General features: G+C 38.2%; 1 protein-coding gene across 4 annotated transcripts in view; it reads left to right on the top strand.

Moving 5' to 3' along the window:
- Positions 1-21,389, top strand: part of ERBB4 (v-erb-b2 avian erythroblastic leukemia viral oncogene homolog 4) — a 1,604,115-nt gene that overhangs the window by 1,283,393 nt on the left and 299,333 nt on the right. For all 4 annotated transcript variants that reach the window (XM_006872745.1, XM_006872748.1, XM_006872746.1 and 1 more), the window contains exon 20: positions 16,141-16,326. In XM_006872745.1, the coding sequence (XP_006872807.1) occupies positions 16,141-16,326 (186 nt within the window). The remainder of the gene's footprint in view (positions 1-16,140; positions 16,327-21,389) is intronic.

Raw genomic sequence — 21,389 nt, 5'->3', positions numbered from 1 at the left:
ATATATCGAATTTATAAATAAAGATTTCTAGCCTTGGAAACCCTGTACAGGGTTGCTATGAGTCAGAACCGACTCCACGGCACATCACAACAATGAAGTCCCCTAACAACTCCTCTGTTGCTAGAGCTGGAGGAACATAGGAGGTTTATCCTGAACTACCGCAGCTGCAGCCTCTGTTGTAGGGCTTCAAGAAAGTGAAGAAGGGATTGAAGTGGGGGGCTAAGTGCCATCTTTATTCTCTTCCTGCTTCAGTTTTCTACTGTGGCTTCTGATTGGTTGAAACCAACTGAAAGCCAGGGGAAAACATAGAGTCTGATGTCCTCATGCATCAGTCTTACTGGGTACATGGCAGAAAAGAAAAGAATGGACAATTAATCTATAGGAACACATTTAAATACCTAAGCCAATCACATAGACTGCATTCGCGTCATGTTGTTGTTGATAGCTGTCCAGTCAGTTCTGATTCATAGCACCCCTGTATGGGATTTTGAAGGAGCAACTGATAGGTTTTAACTTCCAACCTTATTGTTAGTACTTATCCTACAGCACTATACCAGGATTCACATTAAGGTCATAGCTGGGAGCATAGTCTAAACTTCTTTATCCTAAGCATTTTTGTAATTTTTACAATATAAAATTTTATTCAACATGATTATATATTCCTGAGCGTTTTTGAGTAAATCCAGACAGCAACAACAACAAAAAAAAACCCAGAGGAAATAGAAGCAAATGCTGTTGAATGATGATGCATGGAGGAAATTATAATCATTGCAATGAAACAAAATACGATAGGATGAGTATAATACCTATGTTCTCCCATGTAAGCTGTCACTCAATTCACAATAAAAACTAAAAAAAAAAAATTCATCAAATATTTATTGAGTACATTAAAGCTCTTTATGTGGCTCTCTAAGAAATGCCATGCATTTTTTAGAGATGAGTGGGAAGGGGTAAGTGTCAGGGCTAAGATTGAGGGTATTGGAAAGGTTAGAGCAAACATTTTCTGTTTTTGCAGGAGGTTACTGAACTTCCTGCAAAAATAGAAAATTCACAAAAGTGATGTGAACTTAAGATTTAGTTAGATAGGATTCAGAATTAAAATATATATACTAATGTAGATAAATAACGTATAAATAAGGTGACATTTGGACAATCATCTAGTACCAATTGGAAATTATTAGATTTGGTGTAGAATGGGACAAAAAGAAGGCCAAGTATGAATTGAAAACGTTAAATTAGATTTCTTTACAAAATTAGTGAAGTACAGCAGTAGGAAATCTTTGTCAAGATGATCAAAAAGCACTGAAATGTAGGAAAAGGAGATTATAAATAATACTCTTTAAATTTTTATTTATTTGTGAAATTACTTTGCATCCTTGATATGAGGCCCAGATTATACAAGGGTTTAGAGGTAGATCGATGTATATGATCAACTGATATTACTGCTTTCAGAGAAATCATTACATATGACAGGCTTTTAACTGATAACTCTAATAAAATGGGATTGGTTTTATGATATATGATGTATTCAAGTACAAAGACTACTAATTCCTGCTCACAGGTGTCATTTGAAATGATAGGAGTAAGTACCACATAAATCTCATGTTTGGGAGGGCACAGATAGTTTGGTCATTGGGATACTGAGTTTGTTTTCTGTTTTGAGAATAACAGAAATTTTGCAATTGATTTCAAATGTTTTTGATGATTCTATTAAATCTTAAGGATACAAGAAGTCACCGAATAAAGTAAAGTGTTAGGGGTGAAGTCATGGTAATATTTCCACATTTAAGCTGTTAAAAGGAAAAATGTTGTTGTTGTTAAGTGCCGTCGAGTCAGTTCCGACCCATAGCAACCCTGTACAGGGTTTCCAAGGGGGTAAATCTTTATGGGAGTAGAAAGCCTCATCTTTCTCCCACGGAGCGGCTGGTAGTTTCGAACCACTGACCTTAAGGTTCGCAGCCCGATTCGTAACCACTACGCTACCAGAGCTCCTTTTTAAAATAGGTGCCAATAATTGCAACAGCAGTAGTCAGGCACAGTGAATGGTTAAGATAGAATAAAATATCAACACCAGACACAGGAGGGTTTTCTAAAAGAAAAGTTAGAAAAATAAAACAATATAGAAAGGACAGGAAAATTGAAGATGTGGGTAAATTGGTTTAACAGAGAAGGGGATTACTGCCTGAATTTTTTTTTTTTTCACAAGAAAGGTGTGCATCAGGTTGTATTCTTTCACCATACTTATTCAATCTCTCTGCTGAAAAAATAAGACATGCGACTGGACTATATGAAGAAGAATGGTACAGTAGGTTTGCACAAAGCCTCATTAACAATCTGTGATATGCAAGTGACACAAGGCTGCTTACTTAAATGTTATTGTTGTTGTTGTTATGTGCTGTGGAGTCGGTTCTGACTCATAGCGACCCTTTACAGGGTTTCTGAGGCTGTAAATCTTTATGGGAACAGAAAAATCTCATCTTTCTCCTGTGGAACAGCTGGTAGTTTCGAACTGACCCTGAGGTTAGCAGCACAATTAGAGAACTTGAAACACATCTTGATGAAGAACAAAGAACTATACAGCTAAGCAATTTAATAATAAATAGAGAATAAAGCATAGATTTCATTTTGCTTGGATCCACAATCAATGCTCACGGAAGAAGCAGTCAAGAATTCAAAAGACGTATTGAATTGTGTAATCTACTACAAAAGCGCTCTGGTAGCGTAGTGATTACGAACTGGGTAACTCACGGTCAGCAGTTTGAAACTCCCAGCTGTTCCATGGGAGAAAAATGAGGCTTTCTGCTCCCATAAAGATTTACAGCCTCAGAAACCTTGTAAAGGGTCGCTATGAGTCGGAACTGACTCCACAGCACATAACAACAATAACATTTAAGTAAGCATATAACAACAACAACAACTACAAGAGACCACATTAAAGTGTTAAAAGTCAAGGGTGTCATTTAAAAATGGCCACAGGACATGAACAGACACTTCACCGAGTAAGACATTTGGGCAGCCAACAAACATATGAAGACATGTTCATGATCAATGGCCATTAGAGAGATGCAAAATAAAACAACAATGAAATATCATCTCACACCAGCAAGAACAGCAAAGTTCAAAAACGCAGAGACAGCAAATGCTGGCAAGTATGTGGAGAGACTTTGACCCTCCTACATTGGTGGTGGGACTATACAATGGTTCAACCACTCTGGAAAAATGGTATGGCTTTTCCTCAGAAAGTTGGAAATAGAAATACCTTATGATCCAGCAATTTCTCTACTTGGTATATAACCACAAGTTTTGTAGGATAAAGGGGAGAGTAGTTAATCTTACAATCCAAGAACAGAGGACCCTAGGACCATCAAGAGAGAAAAGCATGAGTGTGCCGGGGACTTGCCTCGACATAGTTGTGTTGTTCATGAGTGTTTGGTTCACGAGGAGGGGAGATCCAGCGGCGATAGAGATAGCAAAAGAGACACAGAGATGCAAAGAGAGAGACAAAGAGACACTCTGAAACCAGAGTGAATGCTGGACTGGCATCAGGCAGATCCTGCGTTGCAAACATCTCAGCCATGAAGGCCGTAATATCCTGCATAGTAAACATCTTAGCTAAACAGGCAGTATGGTTGCAAGGCTGGACTGTGCCCCCTGCATGCTGTAACGCACGCCTTGCCAGTCGTAATGCACCTGGATTTGTTCTGCACCTTCCTTTTATTTAGGGCAGGTACTTTACACAAAGCTAGGAGGGGCTAAGACAAGGTACAGCTGTCAATCTTATTTTTCCAGACATTCAGGCAACTTTACATCATACTTCGCAGGTTCACATTTCACCACTGCAACTTGGTTTCTCAAGCTTAATTAACATACCTTTTAGCACCTAGCCTCAAATGGAGGGAGGAAAGGGCGGATTCCCATTGTGTAGGCTGCCCAGCCCAGGTTCTTCAGGAAAAGAGGCCCCTGGGTGAATAGGCAGCACCTGGAAACACTTTAGGGAGGGCATTCCTGTTGTCCTTGGAACAGACCAGGGAGCCACCCAATTTACCTTGAATGAATTCTCTGAGGGAAGAACTTTGCCTGTTTATAATTTTAGTCTTGACTTTTAGGAAAATATTACATTTATCTGTGTATATCAAGGGCTTCATGTCTGCAATTAATAAAACATAACTGGATATTAAGATTAAAAATAATTTGTTATTAACTGCCAGGTGGCTAGATCTGTTACACTCGGGCCTATAGAGCCTCGAACCTCTGACCAGGCCTTCACGGTCTGCAACATGAGTGGAACATGTGATCTTAACCAGAGCTGAAAGCAGAGGTGATGGCATGGAGAGATAAAGCAGCTGAGGTTTCTAGCCTCCTGGAAAGGAAAAGTTGTGTGCTGGTAGGCAGAAGGCTGGCTTGCAAAATGTACCCTTTGGTTGTTTAAATGATCACATGTTCCTGCGTGTTTTTGTATACATCAACAACAACAAAAAGATGGTATTGAGGCACATACTGTTAACTGATGGTGCATGGAGGGTATTATAATAATTGCAATGAAACAAAATATGTTTGGTTGAGCACAAAACCAATGTTCTGCCATGTAAACTATCATTCAATTCATAATAAAAGCTTATATAAAAAAAAATAAAAGTCAAAGGTGTAACCTTGAGGACTAAGGTGCTATTAACCCAAGCCATGGCATTGTCAATTGCATCATTTAGGTGCCTGCCACTTGTCTGTTGCTTTGTTGTTCTGTATTGGCTTGAGTATTGCTGAGATGCTGGAAGCTATGCCACTGCGATTTCAAATACCAGGAAGGTCACTCATGATAGATTTCAGTGGAACTTCCACACTACGAAAGACTAACAATAAGGAAGAGGCAGTCCACTTCTGAAAAATTAGACCATGAAAATCTTATGCATAGCAGTGGAGTGTTGTCTGAAACAGTGCCAGATGAGCTCCTTAGGTTAGAAGGCCCTCAGAAATAAAACTTGGGAATGCTGTTTCATCAATGTAAAATTGACTTAATGATGTGGATAGAACAAAGCTTTCAGGACCTTCATTTACTGATGGGACATGGCTTACAATGAGAAGAAACAGTGACACACATCCATTAACAATCAGAATATGGAATGTATGAACTATGAATCTAGGGAAATTGGAAGTTATCCAAAATGAAATGAAATGCATCAAGATTGATCTCCTAGGCATTCATGAGCTGAAATAGATGGATATTAGCTATATTGAATCAGACAGTCAATACAGTTTACCATGCCAGGAATGAATGACAAATGAAGGAGGAATGTCATCACTATCTGTCCTGATGTACAATGCTGTCAGTGATAGGATACTACTATCCATATGCCCACTTACACCTATTATTCATATTTACACAGTAACCACTTAAGTCAATGATGAAGAAATAAAAGATTTTTACCAAGTTCTGCAAGTCTGAAACTGATCACACTTGATATCAAAATACTTTATAATTACTGGTGTTGGAATGCAAAATTTGCAAACATTTGGAAAATAGAGCCTTGGCAAGAGAAACACTGCCAAAGATTGCATGGAAGAGTTTTGTGAGACATGACTTATTAGTTGCAACACCTACATAAATGTGGACCTTGCCACATTTGATTTCCATGGACTACATGTCTTAAAGGAGGGAATGTTGGTGCTGTTCTTGAGTGTCATCATGTCAGTTACAACTCATAGCAACCCTATATAGGGTTTCCAAGGAGCAACTGGTAGGTTTGAACTTCAAATTTAGCAGTCTAGTGCTTATCCTACAGTGCCACACAAGAAGGAGAAAATAGAGAAGTTCAATATCATCAGCCAAAACAAAGCCAGGGGTCGACTATGTAATAAGTCATCAGTTGCTCTCATGCAAGTTCAAGTTAAAGGTAGGAAAAAATCAAATGTGTCCATTAGAGCCTAAATTCAACCTTAAGTATGTTGTTGTTGTTGTTAAGTGCCATCGGGTCAGTTTCGAACCATAGTGACCATTTATAGGGTTTCCAAGGAGCAGCTGGTGAGCTTGAACCTTTGCCCTTGCATTTCAAAACAACTTTGCAGTCCAGCACATTAACCCACAGCACCACATTAGGATTCTATCTTAAGTATATCACACCTGAATTTAAAGACCATCTCAATAATATAAATGACTCACTGAACAATAATGACTGAACATTAGATGAGTTTCGGGATGACATCGAAAACATCATAGGTAAAGAAAGCAAAACTTCATTAAAATTACAAAGGGGAAAAAAAGACTAAATTGGATTGGATATCAGAAAAGACTCTAAAATGTGCTTTTGAATGTAGAGAAGTTAAAGTGACCATAAGAAATGATGGAGTAAAACAATTGAAAATAAAGTTTCAAAGGACAGTTTGAGAAGACAAAATAAAGTACTATAACCAAATCTGCAAAGAATTGGAGTTAGAAAGCTTAAAGGAAAAATAAAAAAAAAAAACATATTCAGCATTTCCCAAACTGAAAGCGCTGAAGAAAAAAAAAATTCATGCCTTGTCTTGCAATAGTGAAGGATTCTTAGGGCAAAATATTGACTGACACTGGGACAGCATCAAAAGGTGACTGAAGGAATACACAGTCAGTGTACCAAGAAGACTTGGTCAACATTGAATCATTTCATGAGGTAGCATATGATCAAGAACCAATGGTATTAAAGGAAGATGGCCTACATGCACTAAAGGCATTGGTAAAAAGCAAGCCTCCAGGAATTGATGGAATTCCAATTTAAATGCTTCAGTGAATCGGTGCAGTACTAGAAGTGTTCTTTCCTCCATGCCAAGAAATTTGCAAGATAGCTACTTGGCCAACTGATTGGAAGACATCATATTTGTGCCCAATCCAAAGAATGGTCACTCAATAGAATAGGGACATTATCAAACAGTATCAACAAAGATCAATCACATGAAAGTAAAATTTCGCTAAAGATAATTTAAAAATGGTTGCGGTAGTAAATCAACATGCAACTAGCAGGAATTTGATGCTTGTGCCTACATTTCTAATTTTGCATCTCTTCACATGCCATCCAATCCTGTTATTCCAAGTTCATGAACCTCTGAGAGCTTTCAAAATATCCTAAGTATTTAGGTCCTCACACGTTCTGTTACTTACTGTGAATATCCTTTCTTAGTATTTTTATATCTGGTTTCTTTGCATAACTCTGGCCTCACATCATCTTTCCTGAACATTTGTCTAGAGTTAACTCAGTAGCCATACATCTAATTAACTATCACAGTAGCCTCTATATTTTCTCTATAACCCCTAATATACATTTTAATATTCATAGCTATGTTTTGGAGTCCTGGTGGTGCTATAGGATAAGCACTGGACTGCTAACCCCAAGGCTGGGGATTCAAACCTATCAGTTGCTCCACAGAAATCCTATTCAGGTTTCCATGAGTCAGAACTGACTTAATAGCACTTAACAGCAACAACATATATATGGTTTATGTTTGTTTACATTTTCTGTTTATTGATTGGCTCTCCTAGTATAATGTAAGTTACATGAATTAAGAGATGATATTGTAGATAATATTGAGGCTCATCTTAAGTCAAATTCTAGGCCCATAGCAAATGCTCAATAAATATTTTTAAGTGGATAAATGTGTAAATAAAGGGATAGAAAATTCTAATAAAGGATGAAGGGCAATGCAGTCTAACCAGGAGATGGCAGTGGGAATAGGAATGTGAGTAGGGGTGAAGATACAGTACAAAAGTAAAATTCTACCTTGTATGAAATTCTTTGCAAAGCTCTTCATTGTCTAGCAGTTTAAAGAAAGGCCCAAATCTAATATTCATCTACCCAACATGGAATGATGCAGAATGATGCTGTGGATAACAATCTGATTATTGAGAGAAAGAAAATTATGCCTATAACTGGTAAGCAGTGCTAAACTACTGAGCAATGTATACGAAGTCAAACTGACTGTTGTTCACCTGCTTGCACAAATAAATTATTATCTTTTCTTGATATGAAGCAACAGATGCAGATTTTATTTATTTCGTTATCTGGGTGCCATCTGCAGCAAAGCAGGTTTGTAAAACATTATCATGCACTAGCAATTTTATTTTCATCATTGCTGTCATCATTATCTGCTGTGCTTTCCTCATCCCCATCACCCACACATTCTTTAGGGGCACCATTTGTTTTAAGTGTTCAAATCTGCTGCCAGCTACACGACATGCAGGTTTGCCTGTCCTCATCAATTGTCTGTCTTTTCTTTTTCTTCATTTTTATCTTTTTGTATCCCCATTTTCAACTAGAGGATATTGAATTAATAATGGTCTACAGACATAATGAAACTGTGAAATTAACATTTCTTTAAAAAAGAGAATATCCCATAAGTGTATACTGACCATATTTTCTTTCTTTCTTTTTGGGAAAGTAAATTCTAAAATAAGTGAGAAAATAAATTTAAATGGCAAGGTATAAACATCTGAAAGCTGGACAAAATGATACCTTAATATGACAAATAGTCTTGCTCACTTTTATTATTTTACAGAAATATCCTCCCTTCAGACTGAAATAGAGATACAAATAGCATATGGCTAGAGACTAATGGCTTACATGCTTCAGAGCTTTTTTGTCTATGCCCTGGTAGTCCCTTGGTAGTTTAAAAAAATGTCCTTATTCAAACCAGACCTCATTATAAAGAAAAATGTTCTTGCTTTAGTTTTTAGTGTAGCACCTGTTACATTCTGTCTCTATCCAATGAGAAAACTCTTTTATTTCACCTATAAGAAAAAATTTTACAAAACCAAGACAGAAACTAATTTATTTCTAGTATATAGATAATCTACCTGACAACCTGAGTTTATTCCAGTGGCCTTCAGCGACATTTTCTAGTGACAACAACAAATATTCCAAAATTGCTTACATGAGACCCTATGCAGAGATAGGTAACAGGATGTTATTAATTTTAACTCAGAGTAATTTATGAAACCCAAGACTCCCCAATTGAAATATTGGAATTTTTTTTTTCTTTTCCATCCCACTCTCCAACTCTAAATGAATCCACATTCCCTTTTCTTTATCTAGTGCCCAATCCCCCAAAAGAACCATCTGCTATTTCCTTTATGAAAAAATAAAACCTACAATTAGTGCCTTGTTCATCTTTTCTTTCTCATAAATAAGGGAACTATTATGCAAATACTCTGCAATTTGGTTTCAAATACTCTTTGTAGTATGATGAGCAATTTTCCTTAATACAAATCCAGCTTTTTTGCCAGGACTTACTAATAGATTTTTAAAAAGGGATCTTTCATGTGACTTTCTTACATTCCTCTGATGTAAACTTCTCACATGCATATTTTAAATGAAAATATCATTACGTCTTGAGTGGTAGCAAAAAAAAAAAAAAAAAAAATCTGTTTATATATTGTATCCATAAAAAGAAGTCCAAAATAATCTCATAATCTTTTGCCACCTTAAATTTCATCATTTTTACCTTCAGAAATGATCTGTAGCACATGCTACAGTCAATGAAGTAGAGAAAAATGTTCTCTTTACTTTTCTGAAAGTATGCTATAGGGATGGTGGTTTACCTGGGGGTACAGATTGTTTGATGCTAGTTGCTCCTCAGGAAATAAAATCTAACATGATCCAATTCATTCTGGTATAGCTAATGTCAGATGTTTAGGGTTATCCTTTTCGTTAACAAGAAAAGCATTTATGTTACTAAGTACTGATGGAAAAGAAGTAAAACTATGTTATTTTGGCAGTCATATCAAATAACTCTACACAAGGAACAAGGAATCCTAAGTCTTAAAACAGATCCTACTTACCCGCATTAGGCAAATCTGCTGCACAAGACCTTTTTTAAGTGTAGAAGAGCACAGATGTCAGCTTGAGGACTAAGGTGCGCCTGACCCAAGCCATGGTGTTTTCAATAACCTCATATGCATGTGAAAGCTGGATAGTGAATAAGGAAGACAATAGAAGAATTGATGCTTTTGAGTTATGGTGTTGAAGGAGAATATTGAAAGTGCCATGGGCTGCCAAAAGTACCAATAGATCTGTTTTGGAAGAAATGCAGCCAGAGTGCTCCTTAGAGGCCAAGATGGCCAAACTTCGTTTCTCATACTTAGGACATATTGTCAGGAGGGAGCAGTCGCTGGAGAAGGTTATCATGTTTGGTAAAGTGGAGGGTCAGAGAAAAAGAGGAAGACCCCAATGAGATGGAATGGCCAAGTGGCAGCATCGATGGACTCAAGCATGGTAACAGTAGTGAGGTTGGCCCAGGATCGGGCAGTGTTTCATTTTGCTGTGCATAAGGTCATCATGGGTCGGTACCGACTCGATAGCACCTAACATCAACAAGGACTTACCAGTCATCTGACCTGGGTCAGCAATGTCACTCAGCCTGCATTTCCCTTTTGTACAGCTAAGAAATTCTCTGTTTTGACTGTTTGGTAGAATTATCATATGGGTAAACAATTATTACATATTATTATGTTTGCAGCAGATTATAGAGAAAAATATTTGATGAAGACAAGATATACAGAAGTTCTATAATAGCTTTACCTAGGAAACCTGTTACAAATATGGATTTCTAAGAGCCACTTCTTCACTTGACTATCTGGGAATGGGGCCAAGAAAGCTGCATTCTTAATGATCACTCAAGGTGACTTTTAGGCACATAGGAAATGGAGAACCACCAAAAGAGAAATAAAGACCTGTGAAAACCAGTGGTCATTGAGTTTATTCTGACACATGGTGACTCAGGGTAGAACTGTGGTTCATAGGCTTTTCAGTAGCTGGGATTTCAGGTATAGATTACTAGTCCTTTCTACTGACATGCCTTGGCTGGACTGGAACATCCAAACTTTGGGCTAGGATCCAAGAACATTAATTATTTGCAGCACCCAGAGACTTTAAAAGGGAAACAGGCAGAATATAATCAGGAGGATTATAATGTAATTATTGTTACTAAATGCCATGCAGTTGATTCTGACTCATAGTGACCCTGTATAGAGTTTCCAAGGAACAGCTGGTGGATTTGAACCATCTATGTTGTAGTTAGCAGTCCAGTTCTTATCGTACAATACCATACCAGGACTTCTAACTAGATATTTAATATTAACTTTTTAATATTTAATTGAATATACAGTTTATCTCATGCATTGCATTTGTGTGTATTTATGTTGAATCCTGATGTGGTGCTGTAGGTTAAGCACTAAACTGCTACCTGATTGGTTGGTGGTTCAGACCATCCAGCTGCTCCTTGGAAATCTTATACAGTAGGATTGCTGTGAATCAGAACCAACTTAATAACAACATTTAGTGAAAGTACCAACTGGTTTACTTGTAAATACATGCAGTCAATACTAGATTAAAAGATAAATAAGTTAAGTTGGCTGACATTCTTGTCTTTACTCTTCTTATAACTGCAATAATTTGCTTTATTTCAAATGTTCACTGAAATATACAGGACATATAATCAAAAGAGCTCTGTTGGTGTCAGAGTTAGCTACCCCCCACCAGCTCCACTGGGGAAAAAATATGGCAGTCTGCTTTCTTAAAGATGAACAGCCTTAGAAATCCCATGGAGCAGTTCAATACTGTTAAAGAGGGTGGATAGGAGAGTCAGCATCAGTTTGACAACAGTGGGTTTGTTTTGCTTAAAGCAAAAATATTGTAGATTCAAATGGAACCATATTAATAGTAATAACTTGAATTTTTTACTTTTCTGATTCTACCAAAACTTCTGTACCCAAAGAAGTCTCCTCAAATATATTTAGGAGTTTCTGGATTCTCACATGTACACATAAATCAGTCTCCCAGTTGCAGCCACCCTGTGGCATTTACAGTGTCCTTTTTTCACCAGCTCTTGTCCCCACGTTCTCTTTTCTCTGTGACACCAGAGTGTGTACCATTCTTTATACTGCTGACAGGTATCACCTGAGGATGCCAGTGTCCTTGCTGGAATAATGATGCTTCTCAATGCTTCCTGAGCTTCCAGTCCTAAAGATGCTACAGTAGTGATAGGCTCAGCAAAGAGTTATAGAAACTTGTATTCTTCCCTATTCTATGTCTCATCTGTCTGAAGGGAAATAGAGGGAGTATGGAAAGTTAATGCTTAATGTGGCACTGTGGGATAAGCAGTGGACTTTGAACCACATGGTCGGTGGTTCAAACCAGCTGCTGCCCCTTGGAAACCCTATATAGGGTCATTATGAGTTGGAACTGACTCGGCACTTTTCCATCATTTTTGAATTTTTACCTTTGCTGTTGGATTCTTGTTTTCTAGACTTCATGTACTCTTTAAAATGTATCCTCCTCTTCCCTGCACCCATCTTAATGGTCATAATTAAAGGGAAAGTAAAGCCTAGGAGTTCTGGGGGCACAATATTTACAGTGTTTGACTGCTAACCAGAAGGTTGGCCGTTGGAACCCACCAGCATCTCCACAGGAGAAAACACCTGGCAATCAACTTCTGTAAAATTTAGGGCTTAGGAAACCGTGTGGAGCAATTTAAGTGCCATATAGTGTCCCTGTGATTCGGAATCAACTCAACAGCAGACAGCAGCAGGAAACCTGAACATTTTGTTAAAATTTTACTGAGTTTAGAACTCTGGATTAAAAAATAAGTCTCTCCTTGAGAATTTTGTAGTCACGGCCCTATTTAGAAAAGGAACTGGAAGGTTATTCCATGTTTCACTGTATATTGATTTAGGGAGTCCTGGGATAGCCCTGTAGGATAAACACTGAACCAAAACTTCAGTTTGAACTGCAAGTTCCACAGTTCAAACTCACCAGCCACTCCTCAGAAACCCTACATAGAGTCCTTATGAGTAAGAACTGACTAGAAGGTACTTCACAACAACCATTTCCATCACAGTACTTCTATCTCCCTTGTGTCTGATATCCCATAGCCCCCAAGCTTTTTTGTGCAGCATCTCCTGAGAATTGAGGGGCAAACAGGAGCTGAATTCTAAATGCATTCTAAATACACTTTGCAACAATCGTGCTAAAAGCAGCCTCTTTTTCCCTTCACATTTATGGAGGGGATGATTGGGTAATGACAGTGATAGGCAATGCTGGGTAGGTACTGACTAGACAGGGACACCAGAGACGTGAAAGCAGCAATGGGCTCAAGCATGGCAACAATTGTGAGGTTGGCCCAGGACTGGGCAGAGTTCCGTTCTGTTGTGCATAGGGCCGCTATGAGTTGGTACCGACTTGATGGCACCTAACAACAACAACAACAACAATGGTGCCCACATTACCTGAGTCTTTAGTGGTACACATTTGTGATGTAAATTGGCTTGCTTCTCAGTTTCTCTTGCTTTTTCTTCCACTGTTAGTTTAGGCTTTAGATTTCTGATGTTTGCTAAGTCAGTCACCACTAGTAAGCCACTTCTTGTACTTCTAGTAATATATTTTTATTGCCCTTTCTCTGTCATTGTTGGTGTCTTTCTTTGTATTAATTCCTTTATTGCCAGTATAATGGAATTGAGAGGGAATGAAAATAAGTGTGTGTGCGCTCTCATGTCATTTTAACTAGAAACTCAAAGTAGTTTTTTTTTGGTCTTTAATATTTTGTTTAGGAAAATGAAAAACCTAGAATAATTTCAAGAATAATGCAATGTTGTTGTTATTAAGTGCCATGGAGTCAGTTCCGATTCATAGTGACCCTAAATAGAGTTTCCGAGGAAAGGCTGGTGGGTTTCAATGTCATACCTTGTGGGCAGCAGTCCACTGCTTATTCTACATTGCCATGCCGAGATTCAAGAATAGTGCAATAAAACACTCTTATATGTTTCATGTAGATTAGCTTATTAATAATAATTTGCTATATATGTGCACACTTTATTTACATTCTACATACTCACAGACACATACATACATTCTCTTTCTCAGTAAATCATTTGAAAACTAGTTTCAACACAAGAAAGTTCATTCTTAAATATTTCAGACCCTCCAAAGAGCAAAGGACATTCCTCTGAGTGACTATGTTACCATAACTCCTCCCAAATGTGTAGCAATGTTATATGGAGTATGTGTTTAGATTTTCTGAGCTGTCTCAATAAAGCAGTTGTTTGTTTTTTCAACCCAGGTATCAAAGATACAGTATTTCTCTGGCTCTGTAGTGAACTGATTTAATCATCTAGTGCTGCTATAACAGAAATACCACAAGTGTGTGTATGCTTGTTTTTTTGTTTTTGTTTTTTAAAGTGTGTGGTTTTAATGAACAAAAATTTATTTTCTTCCAATTTTGGAGGCTAAAAGTCCAAAATCAGGGCAGAAGCTCTAGTGCAAGACTTTTCTCCTGTCAGCTCTGGACAAGGTCTTTCTCTTTAGCTTCTCTTCTTTTGCACCTTGGTGATCTTCAAATGGCGTGCGGTCTATCTTCCCTCATTTCTACGTGTCTCTCTATGACTTATTGTGGTCAGGTGCCATTGAGTTGGAACCGACTCATAGCGACCCCATGCACAGTAGAATGAAACAATGTCTGATCCTGGGCCAACCTCATTACCGCTGCCACACTTGATGCCATCAATGATGCCACCTGGCCGATCCATCTCGTTGGGGGTCTTCCTCTTTTTCTCTGACCCTCCATCTTAGCCAGCGTGACATCCTTCTCCAGCGACTGTTCTCTCCTGACAATATGTCCAAAGTATGAGAGACGAAGTTTAGCCATCCTGGCCTCCAAGGAGCACTCTGGCTGCACTTCTTCCAAAATAGATCTATTGGTTCTTTTGGCAGTCCATGGCACTTTCAGTATTCTCCTCCAACACCACAATTCAAAGGCATCAATTCTTCTACGGTCTTCCCTATTCACTGTCCAGCTTTTGCATCCATATGAGGCTATTGAAAAAACATGGCTTGGGCCAGGTGCACTTTAGTCCTCAAGCTTACATCTTTGCTCTTCAATACTTTAAAAAGTTCCTGTGCAGCAGATTTGCTCAATGCAATACGTCATCTGATCTCTTGACTGTTGCTTCCATGAATGTTGATAGTTGATCCAAGAAGAATGAAGTCCTTGACAACTTCAATCTTTTCTCCATTGATAAGAATGTTGTTTATTGGTCCAGTGGTGAGGATCTTTGTTTTCTTGACATTGAGATGCAATCCATAGCGAAGGCTGCGTTCCTTGATCTTCATCAATAAATGTGTCTGCCCTTTATATATCTCAAAAGAGGTGGAGTTAAGGCAAACCTTATGCTAATTATATTATCCTGTTAATAAGATATAACTTATAATTTTAAAATGACATACAATTAAGTAAAGGATATCTTAGAAGAATGATTTGCTGTTGCTGTAAAGTGCTGTGGAGTCAGTTCCAACTCAGAGCCTCTCTGTACAGGGTTTCCATCTTTGCAGGAACAGAAAGCCTCATCTTTCTGACCTTGCAGCTCACAGTCTAGTACTTATCCTACAGAGCCATTGTACTCCCTAAAAATGATTAATCTCCTATATAAATTCACAATTGGCCTATTTTAAAAACTGTAAGTAGTTAAAATTTATACATTAGTTATACATAAGTACTAGTGTGATGCTGTGGAGTCCTGGCATGGTGCTGTGGGTTAATGCACTAGACTGCAAAGTTGGTTTGAACTACAAGGTCAGTAGTTCAAGCTCACCAGTCTCCTCTCCTTAGAAACTCTATACAGGGTCACCATGGGTCAGAATCAACTCGACGGCAAACAACAAAAATAACAACATAGATAATACATTACATATGTGCCATCTAACTCCACACTAATATGGATGTCTAATGGGCCACCTAATTATACTTGAAAAAATTATGTTTGCATAGATTATTTCTATCTTGAAAAGAAAGATCAAAATCCACAGTCTAAATTGGGATTAAATCTCAACTTATTTCTCAATAAATAAAATGTAATGTTTTCCATATAAAAAGAGAAAATATTGCAATTGATTTTATAAGCTGTTACTCCATCATCTTCAAGTGTAATAAATGTATAGTCTTTGGTTTTATTTCATGTAAATAAATTATTGGAATATGATAATTACAATAATGTCTTTTTTGTTTTCAATTGATTCCATTGAATGAAAGTACATATTCAATATCATGAAGAGCACCGTTAGTATAAAGCAAGTAATTATAATTGTGAGGGACTTTGAAATGAAATCATGGCGTTCTATTTATTTCTTACAGGAAGCTCTGATCATGGCAAGTATGGACCATCCACATCTAGTTCGATTACTTGGAGTGTGTCTGAGCCCAACCATTCAACTGGTTACACAGCTTATGCCTCATGGCTGCCTTCTGGATTATGTTCATGAACACAAGGATAACATTGGCTCACAGCTGCTGCTTAACTGGTGTGTCCAGATAGCTAAGGTCAGTGTTCATCACTTCCCATGAAAATCATATTCCTAAACATATATCTCCTAATCTATTAAAGTTTGTCAAATTTTTCATATATTATGAGGTGATATTGACATGCAAAAATATGACTTTGATGATTAATATTCACCTGATCCAAGTCATGGTATTTTCATTCACTTCATTTGAATGCAAAAGCTGAAGAATTATTGCATTTGAATGGTAATATTGGCAAAGAATATTGAATATACCATGGCCTGCCATAGGAGTTAATAAATCTGTCTTGGAAGAACTACAGCCAGATGTTCCTTAGAAGAGAGGACGGTGAGACTTCATGTCACAAACTTTGGACAGGTTATCAGGAGAGACCAATCCCTGGAGAAGAACATAATGCTTAAATAGTAATAGGTGTCTTAAGTACTGATGAGTCAATTCTGACTCATAGCAACCCTGTATAGAGTTTCCAAGGAGCAGCTGGTGGGTTGGAACTTCTGACCTGGCACTGACTTGTGGTCTATTGCATTGTCCTTCAGTACCACAACAGGACTCCTGGAATAGCAGAGGGTCAGTGAAAACCGAAGACCTTCAATGAAATTAATTGACACAGTGTCTGCAACAAGAGACTTCAGCATAGCAATGCTTCTGGGGATGTTGTTAGACCATGCAAAGTTTCATTTTGTTGGGTCACCATCAGTTGAAAGTGGAATCCTGGTGTAGTGCTGCGGGTTAATGCGCAGACTGCAAGGTCGGTTTGAACTGCAAGGTGGGTAGTTCAGGCTCACCAGCCACTCCATGAAAACCCTATACAGTGTCACTATGATTTGGATTCGACTCAATGGCACTTAACAACAACAGAGAGCACTTAGCAAGATGGCATGCATATATTTAACATCACATATTTAGATATTTTTAGATAATCTTATCATGCTATAGGTGCTGCATTGACTAGATGCCAAAAAATTCATTATACCGGATTTGTTTCTCTTGTTTGCTGTGGTGGTATATATAGTTAATTAACAAACAAAACCAAAGAAAAAATGGTGGAAAATCTGAACTGTTCTATTTTAATATGACTTAATAAAATAGACTGGACTTTCAGTTCTTAGTATTACAAAGAATGAAGGTCCAGATATTTTGATAATTCACTATTGGTCTTAAATGTTTGATCTTTTGATCTGTCAAGAGGTCTCCCAGTGAGTACACGGGGTATGGGAAAGGGAGGAGGCTTCTTTTGAAATCAAGGGCAACTACTCATTCACATGGCATTGTGGTTTGGGGGGAATATTGTAACTTTAATCTGACCTACCAATTTCTTTGGCCGCAATTCTGGACTTTTATAGGAATTCTCTCAAATACAAATCTTGGTTCAAATGTTTCAAGCATGCTGGAAGCCAAATGAAGCATATATGTCCTGCTGTCCACCAGTACGCAATCTCTGGCATATGTCCTTTATGTTCAGTTGAACTGTTTATCCCAAATATCTTTCTTGATTTTTTTTACTTTTATGAAAATAAGGTCAAGGTGAACTTTAATATACTCCCTCAAGTCTTATGTACATCCAAAGAAATTTCATATATACATACATTCATCTTTGCATTTGTATTGTATAAGTGTCAAAATGTTCATTTAGTAGTTTGGGTCTTATTTCTTTTTATGACCTTGTTTTTGTTGTTAAGTGCTGTCAAGTGGGTTCTGACTCATAGCAACCCCATATAGTGTTTCTGAGGAGTGGTTGGTAGTTTTGAGCCATCAACTTTGTGGTTCAAACTGACGTTGGGGTCCAGTGCTTATCCTATAGTGCCACACTGACCTTAGACTATATCAAAGTAAATTATCAAAAGCAGAAATTTGAGATAATTCCTAAAAGTAAAATCCAGAAAAAAATGTTAAGGGAAAAGCTCAGTTTTTATGCTCTCAGTTTCAATATAGTTTCTTGCAGACTCTTTATGATAATGTTGTGTATGTTAAGTGATGAAAACAACTGAGAAAATTCCTTATGGTAATGAAGTTTAAATGTGAGTCTTCAAAACTGATTTATTTATCTAAGATCCTCTATAATTTATAAGGTAAGCTAAATATGCAATCAAAATTCAAAAATCATCATAGGACTTATAAATGAAAACAAAACTGATCTTTAAATATTTTAGTTCTCTGTAGTTTACCTTCAGTGTTCTCTACAATTTAGGTTTTGTCCTTAAAGATTTGTGGCACTAAGCTATCACTTACGTAAGACTGTACACTAACAATACCAACAGTGTTTGGAATTCCCTGAGTGCTCATGCTGTTTTATACGTTTTTGCCTTTGCAAATGCCACTCCTGTTTAGAAGAAATCTTTTCTTACAGCCTCTTAATGCACAGTGAACGATCTTACTCATCTGTCAGTGTTGGTTGAGCCACCTCCTTTCAGAGAGTCTTCCCCAGTCAATGAAGGGATCATTATGGATAAAAATCAACTTCACAGCATCTAAAAACTATAACAACAACATGGGCAAAGTCTTGATTCTTTCTGTACACCCTAATGGGTTGAACAGACATTCAATAAATTAAATAATTACATGTAGGGTTAAACACTGTGGGTCTTGTTTTTAAATAGAAAAATAATTACATGGGATACTTAAGCAGACGTTACTGAGTCTTGAGACAAAAGGTGATGGCTTTGGGAAACAGATATCAGGAAAAGGCAAGATCATATAGTACCTTATAGATAGAATACCCATGCAACGTATTATGCAAACAGGGCCAATTGGGGAGTGAAAGGGATGCTATCACTTGCTATGTCAGGATAACAGCAAAGCCAATCCTAAGCAGACCAGGGCATGGAGTAATGATGTGTGGTATTACAAAAAATGACACCATCTCTTCCTCCCGTAGCCCACTCCACTCAACAGCTGAATTTAATAGTTCATTTCAATTATTGATGTTGTTAAGTGTCGTCCCGTAGGTTCCAACCCAAAGTGACCCTATGTAGGGTTTCTCAGGAGAAGGTGGTGAATTTGAACCACCAGCCTTTCAGTTCAAACCGACCTTTTGGTCCAGCACATTATCCCACAGTACCTCAGCAGGACTCCAATTCATTGCAATAGCTACACAGAACTCAGATACTATACTCACAGTTATGGGATTATTCAGAAAGTTGTTGTTGGTGATATATGCTACAGCGTCAGTTCTGACTTACAGCAACCCTGCATAGGGTTTCCAAGGCTGTAAATCTTTACAGGAGCAGAAAGTATCCTCTTTCTCATGTGGAATGACTGATAGTTTGGAGCCGGTGACCTTGAGATTATCAGCCCAATTCATAACCACTGTGCTCTGGTAGCATATGAATCAGGCTTCTAACCTCAGGGTCAGCAGTTCGAAACTACCAGCTGTTCCATGGGAGAAAGATGAGGGTCTCTACCCCCGTAAAGATTTACAGCCTTGGAAAGCCTGTACAGGGTTTCTATGAGTTCGAACCAACTCCATGGCACATAAAACAACAACATGCTACCAGAGCTCTTTATTAGGAAAGTTGATTGGTTACAATTCATAAAGGCTCGGGGCACAGTTCTTCCAGTCAGGACAGCCTCTTCTCAACTGTGTCCACAGAGAAGTCTCTCTCTGCCTGGGCAATATTACAAAACTCTTTTTGTGCTGCTGATAAGTGCCCACAGGACACATCACTCCAATGTAAATCTCAGTCTGAAGGCACTCAGCTCTATCGCCATGGTTCAGCAAGCCCAATCCTCTCAATTCAGTGCCAGGAATACCCTCCTCTGCAAGGAAGCCTCCTGCCCAAAGTCACTCTGCTTCATTTGTCCCACAGGTGGGAATGTCCATGGCTCTGTCTCCTGCCTTGGTTCTTGGTTCTGCTATTGGTGCTCCTCTGTCACTTCAGTGCCACAGCTTTCTGTCCCTGGTTCAAGGAGGTTCAGTGCACAGGGAACTCTTAGGCCAAAGAATTCACTCTCCTCCTAATTCTTCTCTTTGGGCGGCAGTGAGAACCCCCCACCCCCACATCCCTTCTTCTGAGATGGCTTGTTTTAACACACATTAGAGTTCCAAGGTGTTATAATTACAACTGAATTATATGAGCCCCGTGAAGTTAATTTTGAAGAAAATTTTGCTTTTTTAGTAAAATAAATGCTGACAGGCAGTATTGGAGCATTTTAATATGGAAGTGGCATGATCCAATTTATTTTCTAAAGAGATCATATCAGTGTATGTGTGGATATTTGATTGAAGGAATACGTGAATGGAAATGAAGATACCAGTTAATAGTCTGGGGGTAGTGCAAATAAGGTTAAATAGATGGAATGAAAAAATATTTTAAGACAAAATTTAAAGCATAATTATCTCTGTGTGGTGAGAAAGTGGAATATGGTAGTACCATATGCTGAGGTAGTGAAAACTGAGGGATGAACATGTTTGTATTAGAAAAGTCAAGAGCCCAGTTCCATACATGGCAAATTACAACCATTTATGGCACATGAGAAGGAGCCCTAATAGCATAGTGGGTTCCATGTTGGGCTGCTAAACACAAGGTTACCAGTTAGAATCTACCAACTGCTCCATGGGAGAAACATGAAGCTTTCTGCTCCCATAAAGAACTCCAGCCTTGAAAACTGTATACATGGTTGCTATGAGTAGGAACTGACTCAATGGCACACCACCACCACCACCACCACCACTACTGTGGGAGATGAAATAGGAGACACCAATTAGGTTGTTGAATTTGGTGCACAAAAGATTGGTTGAGATTGGAGTACCAGGACTCCCATATATAATTCAAGGATACCCGGTAGTGTTGCAGATTACAGCTGCAAGGTCTTCTGGACTTCTAACTGCAAGGTCAGTAGTTCAAACTTAGCAATCATTTCACAGGAAAGAGATGAGGTTTTTTGCCCCATAAATATATTTAGAGCTTTGGAAACCTATACAGGGTCACTATGTGTTCTACTTGGCCCAGTGGCACACAACCACTATATATATGTTGTTGTTGTTATGTGCCGTCGAGTCGGTTCCGACCCATAGCGACCCTGTATAGGGTTTCCGAGGGTGTAAATCTTTACGGGAATAGAAAGCCTCATCTTTCTCCCGC

Source organism: Chrysochloris asiatica, unplaced genomic scaffold, assembly GCF_000296735.1.
Source record: "Chrysochloris asiatica unplaced genomic scaffold, ChrAsi1.0 scaffold00212, whole genome shotgun sequence".
NCBI lineage: Eukaryota > Metazoa > Chordata > Mammalia > Afrosoricida > Chrysochloridae > Chrysochloris > Chrysochloris asiatica.
This window is presented reverse-complemented; position numbering and strand designations above follow the sequence as displayed.